Source organism: Ambystoma mexicanum, chromosome 9 (assembly GCF_040938575.1).
Source record: "Ambystoma mexicanum isolate Mex_15411 chromosome 9, UKY_AmexF1_1, whole genome shotgun sequence".
Lineage (NCBI taxonomy): Eukaryota > Metazoa > Chordata > Amphibia > Caudata > Ambystomatidae > Ambystoma > Ambystoma mexicanum.
This window is the reverse complement of record NC_090931.1, coordinates 1,500,710,874-1,500,727,107: the sequence shown is the minus strand read 5'-3', so window position 1 is coordinate 1,500,727,107 and position 16,234 is coordinate 1,500,710,874. Positions and strand designations below refer to the sequence as shown.

The 16,234-nt window shown below is 46.0% G+C and overlaps 1 protein-coding gene across 2 annotated transcripts in view; it reads left to right on the top strand.

Moving 5' to 3' along the window:
• LOC138489325 (zinc finger protein 420-like) overlaps positions 1 to 7,975 on the top strand; it is a 32,469-nt gene extending 24,494 nt beyond the window's left edge. Inside the window, exons 1-2 of one of the 2 annotated variants that reach the window (XM_069617025.1) lie at positions 2,916 to 3,231; positions 5,099 to 7,975. In XM_069617025.1, the coding sequence (XP_069473126.1) occupies positions 5,102 to 6,397 (1,296 nt within the window). In that variant the 5' untranslated portion in view covers positions 2,916 to 3,231; positions 5,099 to 5,101 and the 3' untranslated portion in view covers positions 6,398 to 7,975. Of the gene's footprint in view, positions 1 to 2,915; positions 3,232 to 5,098 lie in introns of those variants that run through there. The other variant, XM_069617024.1, reaches the window with a different exon arrangement.
• Positions 7,976 to 16,234: the final 8,259 nt, after the last annotated feature.

The following is a 16,234-nucleotide window of genomic DNA, read 5'->3' as shown; positions in this document are numbered from 1 at the left end:
CGTATTTGTTAAGGTCGATGACTTAGAAAGAATTGAACTAAATTCCTTGATGGCCACTTGCTTCTTTGATAAGAAAATTGGGGCAATTTTCATGTTTTCATATTGATCTATGGCAATGGTTTTGCCACCAGCTTTATTTTTTCCAAGCTGGAGGTTTTTTTTAATGAAGATAGGAGCCCATTTTACTGCTTTTGCTGTAGTCTCTTTTTGGTGTTGTGCATCTAGGTTATTTTTTGCTGGTAGTTTCTCCAGGTTTAGTTGCTGTTTCAATTCCTTTTCAGCCTCTGCGATTTTCTTTTTTAGGTTGTCCTTTTGCCCTATCTCCTCCTCTGTTTGCAAACCAATACTTGCTTTTGTTATTAAGGCTATGTCATCCAATTGTTTTTCTTCAATCGTTTTGGTTTTTGCAGAAACTTCAGTCCTACATTTCTGATTCACCTTTTCCGTATTAGATTTTTTTTTTTGTGCCGTTGTAAGGGGCTTTAGGATCTTCTATAGTGCTTTCTTGTTCTCCACTGTACCCAGTTGATCGCATTTGTTCTTGTGCGTTTCCTTTCTCTTTTCTGTTTTTGTTATAATTTATTCCTTTATTATGTTTCCTTTTTCCTCTAGGTTGTATAGATTTGGATCTCTCTCTCTTTGCAAGGCGATTCCTCCTTTTTCTTCTCCCTCTTGATGTTTGTTCTCCTCGTTCTTGCCATTCTTGCGTTTGTCCCGTTTGAATGCTTTTTTGATTTTCACATTCTTTTTTTTTTTGTGTGTTTTTTCCAACATCTGCGTCTTCCTCTAGTACCGTTGCGAGTCTTAGAAATTCTTTCATTATGGAGTCTGAAAGTGGCGAATTATCAAGTGAATATTCCTGGATTTTTTGTGGAGTTTTTTCTTTTTGAGTTGGGAACGAATGTCCTTTCAAAGTTGATAGAACCTCTTGTAGCAGTCTATTGTTTTGTTTTCCGGTTTCATTTTTTTCTTTCAATGATTGCTGGATGAATGAGATATCGAGTCCTTGCTTTACAGTCTCGAGGTTTAAGGCCTGAATTTGGGTGCTCAATTTTGTGTTAATAGCATTCACCAAACCCACTAAAGTGGAATCGCAAAGTGTAATTTCTTTTGTTATTTCTAGCAATGTCCCATTTTGCGATTGAACCTCTCCTTTTAACATCTCAAAGACTGAGACCAATGAGCTAAGAACAAAATTCAAGGCTTTCAATGTATCTGCATTTACGTTTGTTTGTGCTTTCTCATCGTTTTTTGTGTCTGTTTTCCTTTGGCCCTGAAAAAGCTGTGTGACATTTGTTGTTGGCTGTAAGCTTTCAGGCATTGGAGAAGGCACCTTGTCCTCCTCCTGGCATACGGGGCCTTCTTTTCCCAGATTTGTTGATATCGTGTGTAATTCTGTGCTGGAAGTGGGGGTTTGTGGATTCCTTGGGTCTTCCCAAAGAATGAGTGATTCACCTTCGATGTCACTATGACTTTTATGTCGTTTTTTCCCAAAAAAAAATTCTATTTTACTTTGCATCCTTTTTGTTGTGATGGTATATTCCAACCCCCGCTTCCAATTTTGCATTATAGCAACATGTAGGTTTTTCTCTGTTGGACTTTTTACTGGTGTGCTATGGATTTCTTCAGCATGTACCAGTACTTGGATTTGCAACGGGGTGTTTAAATTTACGTTCTCCAGAGCATGTTGAATAGTTGGTGTGCTTGCTACATCGTTTTGATTTAAATAAGATCCATCCCCTGCCCCTTCCATTTCTTTTGTACTGCGAAGTCTCATTCAACTTATTGTTTAGTTGATAGACAGTCTGTAATGTATATATTGTTTATCAAAGTAGAGTTCAAGGAGAGTGTGTCAAAAAATATTTCAAAAAACTTAAATAGATTGGAGACTTTCTGCGAACAGAGGCGCTTGCTGCCAAGGATTTTTATATCTTGATAATATATCAGTTATACCTTGTCGGGGATCAAAAATGTCTGTTTGTTGCGAAACCTGTTTTGCGATCCTGACGTGATCAAAGGAAGTAGTATCCTGCAGTTTCACGTAGGATCTTGGGTGTATTATACTAATAAAGTTATATGGTGTGGGTCCTTACCTCAATACCACCTCATCTGATGCTAGGTAAAACAGGTTCCGTCTCAGTTCCGATGTTGAGTTGGTAGACTGCGCCTCCCTCGCGCAACAGCCGCACAACAGCCATCGCCCTTGACCCCGCCGGGCTTAACGCCGCAAGGGTGGTTGACTCTGTGCTTTGTAGCTGGTAAGGTCACGTGATGAGTCACGTGTGCTGCCCGGGTCCTGCCTCCTCCAGGAAGCGACCTCACGCAAGCAAAAGCACCTGGATGGCTCGCAGTTTCTGCAGAATGCAGAATAAAAAAACGTTCGTTTTTAACAAAGTGAAAGCAGGTTTTCAGGCAGCAGCATTCGCCGCTCGGCTGGTTGACTCTGTGCTTTGTAGCTGGTAAGGTCACGTGATGAGTCACGTGTGCTGCCCGGGTCCCGCCTCCTCCAGGAAGCGACCTCACGCAAGCAAAAGCAACTGGATGGCTCGCAGTTTCTGCAGAATGCAGAATAAAAAAACGTTCGTTTTTAACAAAGTGAAAGCAGGTTTTCAGGCAGCAGCATTCGCAGGAAATATAGAATCGGACAATACAACAAAAAACAAGTGGAATTTCTTGCGCATATGTCTATACAGTCAACAAAAAGCAGATTTCTACTGTCGATACATAACGACAGGGGTCAGATCACATAAACAAATGAAACAAATATACAGAATGTATTTCGTACAATACAGTGAAAGAACATTGGTAACACTGTGGTTGGAAAAAGGTTTGTCTACACCAGGGTGTTTCGGCTGTCTATAGGGCTGTCTATATATGAACTTTGAAGGAGGGCAAAGTAACATAAATAAGGAATTACAAATACCAAGAAGTATTGGTGTTGCATATGAACTTTGAAAGAGGCCAAGAGGGCAAAGTAAAGTGAATAAGAAACTACAAGTACCAAGAAGCAATGCGAAAAGAGAAACATTGTTGATTGTTGAATTATGTAAATACAGGTCGAAGTGGTCATGCAGAGGTCTACGTAAAAGCCCTGCCATTTCAGTGAAAGACAGGTTCGAGCCCGGCAGAGGGAAGCCTGAGAGGAACTGTGGCAAAGTGAAAGATAAGTGTGAAGGAACGTGGGGAAGGGAATCCCCCACACAGAGGAAGGACGGCTTGAGCCCAGCAGAGGTAAGCCTGTGTTGAACTGCATGCCATTAACTCATTTGTCAATTTAGAAGGAGAGCCAGGTTAGGTTTTTTTAATATAGGCATTTTTATTTTGGCTAGACTGACGTGTACCCTCTTGTGTTTTTGTTTAATGGTCGTGGCTACTCCCATTCTAGAATTGGGGCCTGATAGGAATTCAACCAACCCAACCAAAACACCAACACACCAAAATAAAGGTTTTTGAAACGTGAATCCATTTTGTCTGTGTCTACCATTGATGCCATGCCTTCCTTACAGTATGGTCTCATGTTTGTGGAGATTCCAGCTTTCTTCCCTTAACACTTATTGGAAATTGACCAACGCCCCCAATGGCAGCCTAAACTATCTCATTCTTGAAGCTGCTCAGACCAAGGTTCATTTTATGCAAGATAGTATCCTGGCTAATATCATCTCTACCTCAGACCAACAGTAGGCTGGGGCCCTGGGCTGAATTCCCAATTCCAGCGACATAAAGCTGCCATGGGAACCATTGTTCTTCCATTTTATAATGACCTGCATATCGCAGCACTTACTACTAAGAGCAGCAGTGCCTTATTCCTCCACTACATTCTGACTCAGGAGCGAACCCCAAACTATATTCCACAGTTCGCCGGTGACTCCTTGGTCTGGGAGTATCTGAGGTTAAAAATGAATGCGGCCAAGACATGTGAAATCATTGGTGCTGGGATTAATATGCCACGTCCCATCGATTTTGCCGCCTCTGTGGGGATTCCCATCTTGAATCTGTTAAACACCTACTAATAAGTTGTGAAGCATAAGTTGCTTTGAGGCGGAACACTCTCAAGGGCACTGGTATGGATCCTGTCACTGGGGAGGCTGCAATGCGGTGTTTGTTCGTGAATGGTAACACTTAACCTTGTATCATTTTCTTCGCAATTATGTGGAAAAGCAAAGTACTGATTTTGGAGGGTCTTAATGTTTATTGAGGATTCAGGGTGGCCGGATTGGTGGATGAAGGGTGGGGACATGAGGGTTGTTTTGGGCGGTTGTTTTCTTTTAACTTGGCTTATGTCATACTGAAAAGTCATAATTTTTGCACAACTGTGTAACACGTTAATTAATAAACTAACAAGACACCATTTATTTCTGTCTCGTCTGTTCCATTTGTTCTTCTTTGGCCTTGGGAACACATGTTATAGTTCCTAGCAAAGACCACTGTGCGAAACACACAGTGTATAGCTGCTGGAACAGTATATATATAATGTATGAGATGATATACTATAATATTCAGAGCGAGCCTTAAAGGATACCTTTCCTTCATGCCTTCTCTTCCCACCCCCTGCACTGCAGGTCATGGAGAGTGAAAAAGACATTGGGCCATAGACATCACAACAAAATGTTTGGGTAGTCATCAGTCATGGGGTCTATTCCATCTTGGGGTACCTAATGGCATCATAAACCTGAGCTCTGCTTTTATTTTCTATCAGATTTCACTCAGAACCTGTATATCAAATATAGTCCCATAGTCAATGGCTACGCATTCATAATTCTATTTCCCCAATTAATTTTGCTGTTTTAGAGAAACACTGCAACAAACAGTGAAAGTGAAATTGATGCCCGGGTCTCATCTATTTATGTATGGGGGCAAATACGCCTAGAAGTGTAATCATTATTGTACATGTAAGTTTGTGTATGATTCTCTCAAAAAGTACTTTTTTTCATTGTCTCTCTCCTGATTGGTGAAGGCTCGCTAGCGCGGCTTCTCACAGGATCACCCAGTGAGTTTGTGAGTTGGGTGTAAAATGAGGATTAACAGCTCTGTGCTAGATCTATTCTATTTCAGGCTGTACAATCACATACAATAATAAAGTGTCTGCTTCTTTCAACAGAGAATGAGCAGCAATGAAAGGATGCATGCTGGGGAGAAGTCCTACGAGTGCACGGAATGTGATATGCACTTTAATTGGGCATCACACCTGAGAAAACATCAGAGAACCCACACAGCGGAAAGACTGTTCAGGTGCTCAGAGTGTAAGAAGAGCTTCACTCGGGGCTCAGAACTGCAGCAGCATCAGAGGATTCATACTGGGGAGAGACCATACCAGTGTACAGAGTGTAAGAAAAGCTACACTAACAACTCATGTCTGCAGAAGCATCAGAAGATTCATACTGGGGGGCGACATTACCGATGTACAGAGTGTGAGAAAAGCTTCACTCGGAGATCTGATCTGCAGAAGCATCAGAATATCCATACTGGGGAGCGGCCATACCAGTGTACAGAGTGTGAGAAAAGCTACACTCAGAGATCAGATCTGCAGAAGCATCAGAAGGTCCATACTGGGGAGCGGCCATACCAGTGTATAGAGTGTGAGAGAAGTTTCACTCGGAGCTCAGAACTGCAGCAGCATCAGAGGATCCATACTGGGGAGAGACCATACCATTGTACAGAGTGTGAGAAAAGCTTCACTCAGGGCTCACATCTGCAGAATCATCAGAAGATCCATACTGGGGAGAGACCCTACCAGTGTACAGAGTGTGAGAAGAGCTTCCGTCAGAGCTCAAGTCTGTCCAAGCATCAGAGGATCCATACAGGGTGGAGGCCCTATCAATGCACAGAGTGCATGAAAAGCTTCAGTGAACCCACAGTCCTGAGCAAGCATAAAAGGAAGCATACTGGGGAGAAGCCCTATCAATGCACAGAGTGTAAGAAAAGCTTCAGTGACCATTCAAGCCTGACGCGCCATCTGAGAATCCATACAGGGGTGAAGCCCTATCAATGCACTGAGTGTAAGAAAAGCTTCAGTGACCCCTCAAACCTTCAGAACCATCAAAGGATCCACACTGGATGGAAGCCCTATGTGTGCACAGAATGCACTAAAAGCTTCTGTGACCAATCAACTCTGAGGCGCCATCAAAGGATCCACACTGGTGAGAAGCCCTATGGTTGTACAGAATGTGGTAAGCACTTTAACCAAGCATCAATCCTGATAGCTCACAAGAGTTGCCATACTGGATTGAAACCCTACCAGTGTACAGAGTGTAGGAAAAGCTTCACTTGTAGCTCAAGTCTGTCTAAGCATCGGAAGATCCATACAGGGTGGAAGCCCTATGAGTGTACAGAAATACTGGGTAGAAGCCCTATCAATGCACAGAGTGTAAGAAAAGCTTCAGTGACCATTCAAGCCTGACGCGCCATCTGAGAATCCATACAGGGGTGAAGCCCTATCAATGCACCGAGTGTAAGAAAAGCTTCAGTGACCCCTCAAACCTTCAGAACCATCAAAGGATCCACACTGGATGGAAGCCCTATGTGTGCACAGAATGCACTAAAAGCTTCTGTGACCAATCAACTCTGAGGCGCCATCAAAGGATCCACACTGGTGAGAAGCCCTATGGTTGCACAGAATGTGGTAAGCACTTTAACCAAGCATCAATCCTGATAGCTCACAAGAGTTGCCATACTGGATTGAAACCCTACCAGTGTACAGAGTGTAGGAAAAGCTTCACTTGTAGCTCAAGTCTGTCTAAGCATCGGAAGATCCATACAGGGTGGAAGCCCTATGAGTGTACAGAATGTGGTAAGCTCTTTAATCATGCATCAAATATGATGGCTCATAAGAGATCCCATACAGGAGAGAAACCGTACCAGTGTGCATAGTGTAAAAAAAGCTTCACTCAGAGCTCACAACTGCAGGCACATCAGAGGATCCATGCAGGGGGAAGCCCTTTCAATGCACAGTGCAAGAAATGCTTCAGTGATCTCTCTGCAACCATCAAAGGTTACATACAGTGGAAAACCCCTATGTGTGCACTGAGTGCAAAAAAAGCTTCAGTGAACATTCATGCTTGAGGCGCCATCTGAGAATTCATACTGTGGGGAAGCCCTATTAATGCACAGAGTGTAAGAAAAAGCTTCCGTTTCACCTCAGGCCTGAGCAGTCATCAAAGAATCCATACTGGGGTAAAGCCCTATGAATGCACAGAATGTGGTAAGCACTTTACTCATGCATCAAACCTGATGACACATAAGCCATCCCAGACTGGATTGAAACCCTACCAGTGTACAGAGTGTGAGAAGAGCTTCAATCAGAGAACACGTCTTAACAGGCATCAGAGGTGCCATACTAGAGACTGACCATTCTACTGTACAGAGCAGGAGAAGCTGCATTCATGTAGTTAAAAGCCATACATAAGTTGGACAAGGACTTCCATTACAGTGGTGCATTATTTATTGTAAAGAAAATAAATCAAGCGATATTTTGCAGAGAGACGTGTATATTCCTAACAGTTCCGCAAGTGCTCCATCTAAAGGCTAGAAGTGACATAGGAGCCAGAAAGCGTAATTCCCTTCCAATCAATGTTCCATTTCCTGATGATAATCGGATGTTTTGGGAATCTTAGAAGTCCTGCATATGTTCACAATCAGCAGCCCTGCTGCACTCTCCTGTGGTCCAATCATTCAGCTCCAGGATACCTTTTTGGGTGAATGTTGCATGTTATAAATATGTTAAATAGAAACAGTGTATGGCTTAAGCACCCACAGTGAATATCGACTTATAACCTGAATGGCACATGCACTATTTCCAGTATGATAGCTCAGCAGGTTGTCCTACTGCTGCAGAAATGTAGGGGCCCGATATACATTCCATTTTCATCTTGACAAGTACCCAGGTTATATTAGGTTGAGCTTGGGAAACCCTGCCTTTTAGAGGTAGGGTGAGATATTTTTCTTCCTTTACTTAATAAAAGTGTACACCTAAACATGATATCACTTTGTCATTCTCCTTACTCCATCACGCCTCACAACCCAGAACCGATTCCCTTCAACATCGCATGAATCAGTGTTTGATATTCCCTTCCCTGATGCTAGTTTTTTACATACTATTGAATTAACACAAGACAGGGACCTTATGCAGGAGCTAAGTCTAGTGTATTGAAACACAGCTGGCTTGCCCACACATCTGGATGACCTCAATTGGGTTGATTTCATTAGTTCTTTAGACTTCAAATTCTTCCAGGAAACATCGACCTGAAGCCTCTATATTTGGAGGGTTAAATGTGTTTCACAGTTCTGCAGTCTGTCCCTCTCATAAAATAGGATGGCCAATCGGGGGGCTATGAATGAGGGTTAGTGTAGAATTGAATGCCCACATGAAATGTATCAAGACAGGTTCACCAGATACAAAAGGCATATTGAAATCCCATGAGGTGATACTTATTTGCTATTCAACATCTATAACAGTAACAGACCCTGTGGCTTAAATGGTATGAGAACATTTTATAATTTAGAACATTTGGTAGCCAATTGGGTTGGTGATAAATTAAACAAAAATTGTGTTAATTGCGGGATATCTAAACCTTCTGTATGAACCCGTACATGAAATAGTCGTTCTATTGAGGAGGACTTGATTTCAGGGCTCTCCTCCCCTAACTCCACCAAAGCTAAGGAAATCCTATAAATTTGCCTTACCAACTGCCCAGCTTTTTTATCATTTGGGTATTGGGGCATGTAATGGGTGACTAACCGGTGATATATAACCTGAGCCTACTTATCATAACGCCAGGACCTTTAGCGATATTGATTATTTACTAATTGGTGTAAGAAACTGGAAGCGGGCAAAGTCATTAGAAGTAGTACACTACCCACAGACCTGGCAAATATATATTGTTTGAGACGGCCCACGTGTTACGTCCATCAATAAATAACCATTTCAGTTGGCGAGACAGTGACCTCAAGAATATTATTCCATTAATTTACCATGAATTGATAAATATGGTCTTCATATGAAAGGGTCACTTATAGTCTTGCTCCCTTTTTTACCAAAAATCATAAAGCAGTGTCCTCAATCCAATTGAAGAGGGAGAGGTGGTTTGATGAGAATTACATGAAGCAAACAATGTACTCGTTGTAGCACTTGAAATCCACAATTATGTGGGTAATGATGCAGTAATGCATTGGACCCTTTTCTGTTTGTAAGGGTGTTAGACAACTGACTGTGTATTCTAGCCTCTACCTTGTTTAATGTGTTCTTCAGTGGGGTGCTGGGTAATATACCGTCTCACACACACACATCTGACGCTCCCAGCATAGGGTGAAAGGATTCCATTGCATATGTTTGAAGATGATGGTGTCCTCATTTCCTGGACCCCAAGTGGCCTGATTAAACCTAAAGAGCATTTTGTGAACTAACACAATTATGACAGATGAGACCAAATTGATGAGGTGTGGGAAAAACTCTAGATCTCGTTCCTGCATGCAACTATGTATAGGAGAAACTAGAATTGAGGATGTCCCTTTCTTTGATTACCTCGGAATCAGGTTTGGGTGAAACATGAATTAGCAAAACCATATTGCTAAAACTAACCTGATCCTAAGGCAAAGGAGCAGTGCAATCTTGACCTATTCCAAATCTATTGTTTGTTTGTTCATTTATTTGTATGGCGCACCCAACCCAGGGGTATCTGGGTGCCTTTTGCATAAGAGGTTACAAGTATACTTTCAGCTTAGTTACAATAGATACAATAGTTACAATGTATACAATAATACAAAAGCTGCAGTGAGTTATACAAAGAAGGTGAGAGTAAGGAATATATGTACAAATGTACAGGTAAAGAGGAATTACTAGGTAGTCGGAGGACGTTGCTAGGTGGAGTCGCAGGAGTCGGAATAGTCAATGAATAGTCAATGACTCTTGTGTGTGCAGGGCTAGCGCTGACCGTTAGTGTCATTTGTGACAAGGCACTTGATAGTGTTGCGCCTGAACATGAAGACGAGTTGGTTGGCTCTCTTTGGTAACAATAGTCTCCTCTCGGCTTTGATAATCTATCAAATGCAGACCTTACCAGCGGCGATGCTCGGTGCTGAATTGTGGGGCACTGCAACATCTCTAGATTGAGCGTAATTGAAATCTTTTATAAAAAAAAGCTGCTCACAGTCATCGTCCTACAGCACACCAAATATCTCACTACACCTAGAACTTGTGCTATCATCTATTGGCGTTCATATCTAATGGAAACCAATAGTCTATTGGGCACGCATTTGATCCGGCAATCCACTTTTGATTAAATGTAGGAAAGCCCTGTTAGATCTGCTGGGGCACCAACATGCAAGTTCCCTCCCATGGTGTAAACACCTAAGGGATCACTTACACCAGGTACATCTGCGGGAGTTGTGGAAAAATCCCTCTGTGATCACCCTGAAAAGTAGATGAACTGTCATTGAAGCACATGTAGAGTGGTCCATGGGCAAGAACATCAACAAGTGTTGGCACTTTCAACAGACAATTCTTACTTAGATATCAAACAAGTGTATCTGTCCTTCATTAATGATCCATTCAAAAGGTCATTAAGGGCACTTTTCCAATCGCATCATTGAATTCTTGTTGGAATAAGGACCAGTCGGATCATTGTCCATCTTATTCTGAAGCGGTTGAAAGCTTACATTTTCGTCTTCTGTTCACCATGCAACAAAAATGTCAATGGGCCTCATTACAACTTTTCCGGTCCAGACTGCGGTGATTCCGCGGTGGCGGTAACAAAGTTTCCGCGTCCGCAAGGTTGCGGTAAGACCAGCCGATTACGTGCTGTTGGTCGCGCGCACCACACGGACGCGGAAACGTTGTAACCGCCGTCACAGAAACACCCATGGAAATGGACATAGCGGCGCCACAAGTAGCGTAAAACCTGTGTCTGCCACAGTCACCACGGACTCGGAAACGGAATTACCATGATCGTCGAAACCGGAAACAGAGAGGCGGCCATCATATAAAGCACAATCCATTGCCATCCAGAGTCAGCACAAGCAGAATCCACACTGTGAGAAGCCAAAATGGACCACCAGCATGTCTGCCAGGATTCCAGCCCAGAGGCAGCGCAAACAGCGTGTTAGTGAGGCGGAGCTAACTGTTCTGGTCAAGCACATAGTGGAGCATGCTGAGATGCTGTTCAGCAGCGGAGGAAGGAAGTGTGGGCGGAAGAAGCACGCAAGTGCATCACTGTGGGCGTGACTGTGAAGAGTGTAAAGGACTGCCACAAGCGGTGGGACGACCTCAGGCTGAGGGTGCGGAACCTGATCTCCACACACCGCCAACGCAGCAGTGGGACAGGTGGAGGACCTCCTTCCCCACTGAGGCTGCAAGCATGGAGGGAGCGTTGCAGCAGTGTCCTCCACCTTGAGGGCCTCCATGGGATAGGGGAGGCTGAGGCAGGAGTGAGCCCACCTGCAGAGACTGGTAAGTGTGCAAACATGAATGCCATATGAGTATATGTTGAGGGCAGGAGTGGCCTAAAGGACCCATTAACAACCCCCCCCAGGCAGTGCATGACTGGGCCAAAGGACCTATTAACAACCCCCCCGCCCCAGGCAGTGCATGACTGGACCAAAGGCCCCATTAACAACCCCCCCCCAGGCACTGCATGACTGGGCCAAAGGACCCATTAACAACCCCCCCCCCCCTCCAGGCAGTGCATGACTTGGCCAAAGGACCCGTTAACAACCCCCCCCAGGCAGTGCATGACTGGGCCAAAGGACCGTTTAACAAACCGCCCCCCCCCCCCCGCAGTCAGTGCATGACTGGGCCAAAGGACCCATTAACAACCCCCCCCCAGGCAGTGCATGACTGGGCCAAAGGACCCATTAACAACCCCCCCCCCCTGCCCCCAGGCAGTGCATGACTGGGCCAAAGGATCCATTAACAACCCCCCCCCTCCCCAGGCAGTGCATGACTGGGCCAAAGGACCCATTAACAACCCCCCCCCCCAGGCAGTGCATGACTGGGCCAAAGGACCCATTAACAACCCCCCCACCCCAGGCAGTGCATGACTGGGCCAAAGGACCCATTAACAACCCCCCCCCCAGGCAGTGCATGACTGGGCCAAAGGACCGTTTAACAAACTGCCCCCCCCCCCGCAGGCAGTGCATGACTGGGCCAAAGGACCCATTAACAACCCCCCCCCCAGGCAGTGTATGACTGGGCCAAAGGACCCATTAACAACCCCCCCCGCCCCCAGGCAGTGCATGAATGGGCCAAAGGATCCATTAACAACCCCCCCAGGATCATGATCCATATGGTGACCAATATCACTACAATGCTTTTCCGGCAACTAGCAGATGCATGTAAATGCCACTATTAAATGATCAACCTGTGTGATGCATGTGATGCACCCATCAGGCACCACCACATAACTAACTGCATGCCCTCTGTGTCCCCACAGCTGTATCAAGTGACAGTGATACTGCACAACAGCCCAGGCAATCAGCTCCTGCACGTGTGCAAGCCAGCGCCCCTGCCCAGGAGGATGCTGCCAGCAGTTCGGCATCTCTGCCCCCAGTAGCAACTGCAACACATATGCCGGCCACCATCACCAACATCCCCACCGTCTCCACGCTGCCTGATGCAACACAGGTGCCACGGGCACCCATCATGCCTACCCAACCCACCACAGAAAGCATCTGCACTGGAGAGGAGGCAGCATGTAGTGAAAACACTTCCCCCGGCAGTGCAGTCTGATACAGGGCCACAGGGGGAGGTGCCCACCCTGGATGACTTGGAATCATTACATCAGCTGGAGTTCAGACCCACATCACTCCGAAGTCCCATGAGGTCACCTACCCCCTCGATGACAGGGCTAAATTCCCGCATGCAACGGATGCAGGAGCAGCAGGCTACCCTCACCCAGCGGGTGGAGAGGCAGCTTGAGGAATCTAGGCTGCAGAGGGAGTGCTACAGCACATCCGTACGTCGCCTCTCAAGGTCCATTGGACGCTTTGCCAGCACAATAGTCACCCTGGCACGCCATGTGCGGAGGGCAATGACAACACCTCGAGGCTCATTGAGTCCATGTTGATTGGCCAACAGGCAAATCATGCACATATGCCACCTATTCCTGATTCTGTGCCATCCAATACCACCACCCCATCCAGCTCCACCACTGCCAGTCCAAGGAGGCGCTCGAGTCGGCTAACGGGGCTCTCGGGCAAGGATGCACAAGCACAGAAGTGCACACGGAAGTGATGGCATGTGTGTGGGGCACTGCAGGACACATGTGGACTTGAAGGGTGTGAGGGGGAGGTCCATTAGGGGGTTTGTGCATTGGGGCCTGGTTGGGGGTGGGTACTTTTGGGTGGTGGAGGGAGGTCCATTAGGGGGTTTGTGTATTGGGGCCTGGTTGGGGGTGGGTACATTTGGGTGGTGGGTGGGCACGGGTGTACAGCTTCCCTAACCATTGCACCTCCTTCTCTATTGTTATTTCATCAATATATCATCATTTGAAAAAAACATACATGAGTGGACATCCATCATTTCATTTGCAGTACAAGAATTCATTTACTGGCATCACCATATCCATGAAATGCTGTGAATGTGCTGTCTCTCAAAAGTAAATGCGAATTAGTGCATCCCGTGCTCATTGACCATCTAGTGGACCCCCAGGAGGTGGTTGTGCCATCCCATCCCCATCCCCAGCCCCGTTTCTGTCTCCGTCTCCATCCCCATCTTCATCATCTGTGTCTGGGGGCATTGGAATGTTCCTGCGCAGGCACAGATTGTGCAGCATGGCACAAACGAGCTTAATTTTACCCGTCTTCACTGGGCTGTACAGCAGTGATCCGCCAGATCTGCTCAAACAACGGAACCAGGCCCTCGGTAGTCCAAATGTTCTTTCAATCATGCCACGTGTGCGGACATGTACCCTGTTGTACACCTCTTCATGCCTGTTCCTTGGCCTCCGTACAGGCGCCATCAGCCATGGCGTGAGTGCATATCCAGCATCACCTACATGGGATGTAGATGTGGGGGACATGTCAGTGTTTGTAGTATCATGTCTTCATCAGATGCAGTGCAATCTTGTGTCATTGTTCATTCATGCATATGTGGCATGCAGTGGTTTGACCGGTGGGTGTTTATCTTCTTTGGCCATTGTAGAGGACGTTGGCAACTGGACATTGACCAACGCATCGGTGTGCATGTGGCTTGTGAGTATGGCATTGTGTAGTGATGTGCACACATGGCAGAGTCACTCCACAGTGATGGTGTAGTTGATGCAGGACGTCTCATATGCAGCCATCATGTGCATTGGGAGGGCAGTGTTGCATATTGTGGGTGGGGGTTTGCAGTGGCTCCAGGTGTATGTGCCAGTGGCAGTTCAGGCTGTGTGTGTCATGTGACAGGGTGTGTACGGTCACACTGTGGCAACCTGTCATGCGTTGCTTTGTGAATGTTGGGTTCTGCTGTCTATTCAGTGGATGGGCGGGGGTGATGCATGTGCAGTCGCAGCAGCCCACTTACATTGCTCATTGCCAGGGACACACACACACCACTTCCACAGGGCTGGTGCATTGGCAGCTGTACTCACCCAATAGCCATGTGCTTTGTCCAGCATAGCGTTCCATGTACCGTGGCAATGTGAAATTCTGCAGTACCATTGAGTCATGGGTTGAGGCCAGGAAGCATGCGCAGCAATGTGTTATCACTTGCATGGCATCACATACCATCTGTACATTCAGTGAGTGGTACTGTTTCCTATTGCGGAACACCATTTTGATTGCACGTGGTACTGTCAGCTCAATGTGGGTGCAGTCGACTGCACCTAAGCAATTTGGCATGCCTGCTATGGTATGGAAGGCCAACTTGGTTGCAATTACCTGGGGGAGGGTATGGGGTAGGGCAATCTGTTCAGAGACATGGCGCAACAGGGCATCCAGTACCTGTACCAGGATTTTGGAGAAACAGGGTTGTGATAGGCCGTGCAGCTCACCAACTGTGTGTTGATAGGTACCGGTGCCAAGAAAGTACAGAACAGACACAACCTTCAGGAGGGGGGGGATGGCGGTGGGGGTGTCTATGTGGCTGCTGATGTCATCCTCTATCAGGCCGGTGATGTACAGGATTGTTGAACGGTCCAGCCGGTATAATGTGTGGATTTGTCCTGGGGTAAGGTTCCAGCGTGAGGCCCTGATGCGTGGTATTGCAAGCTGCCTGCGGGGTGGTGCCGACTGGACAATGGGGTTTGCCATGGGTACAGGGTTAGCTGGTTGCTGCCTGCGCCTCCTACGCTTCTGCCTCCTCCACTGCAACATTACTGCCATCATCTGCAGTGCTGCCTGTTGGTTGAGTAGGCCCAATCCCAATGCAACTAGAGCTGCTGTCTGCATGGTTCTGTTTGAGTTGGCCTGGGTGTAGCCCTTTTGTAGGCTACCAGTGGCCTGCTGGGTCCAGCTGGGCTGATTTGGTGCACCTGTGGCCTGATTCAGGTCACCAGGCACTGTTTAACGTCATGTTCGCGGTGGTGGCGGTACCGCCACCGTGATCACGGTTTTACTGCCATTTTTCTGGCGGTGTTTCCATGTCCGCGCTACTTGTGATGCTCGCGGTGTTTCGTATTGCCGGTAACGGAGGGGTTTCTGTGCAGGCGGAGTTTACGGGAACTTTAACTCCGCGGTGGTGGTTGAAGGTGGTGCTATTTCCAGGTCCGCAGGTAATGATTGGGCGGACGTGGAATCGGTGCTGGTATGGTTTTACCGGTGGCGTTAGGTCCGGACCGCCCGAACTGTAATGAGGCCCAATTTATATTTCAGTAATAGAGGAATTCAAACCTTCAAGGAGGCAGAAGCTCTGTGCAAGTAATCAAAAGACCTAGGTTTCATCTTTGTGATCTCCACCTACTTGGCCCAGGCCTGGTGGATAAGATGTAGGAGCTTGGCATTGCCATGAGCCATTATGGACTCATCCAAGAAAGAATGAATTATAGTGCCTGGTTTCAACATGATAGTAGACTATTAAATGGTTGATGTTTCCTCTCCACTGCTGTTCCTAATCCTTTTTCTTCCATTTAAATGTACCTTGAAAAACGCAGTCTGATATTGCTTTGTAGCTTTTATTGTAATTAAATATAATAATTGGTGTTATTGATTGTATATTACACATGGAAAATAGATCCTCAACTAGGGCGTACATTTTATTTTTGTTTTAATCATCCATTTATTCAAATGTATTTTGAATACTGCAATTTGATGTTGTTTTGCTTGT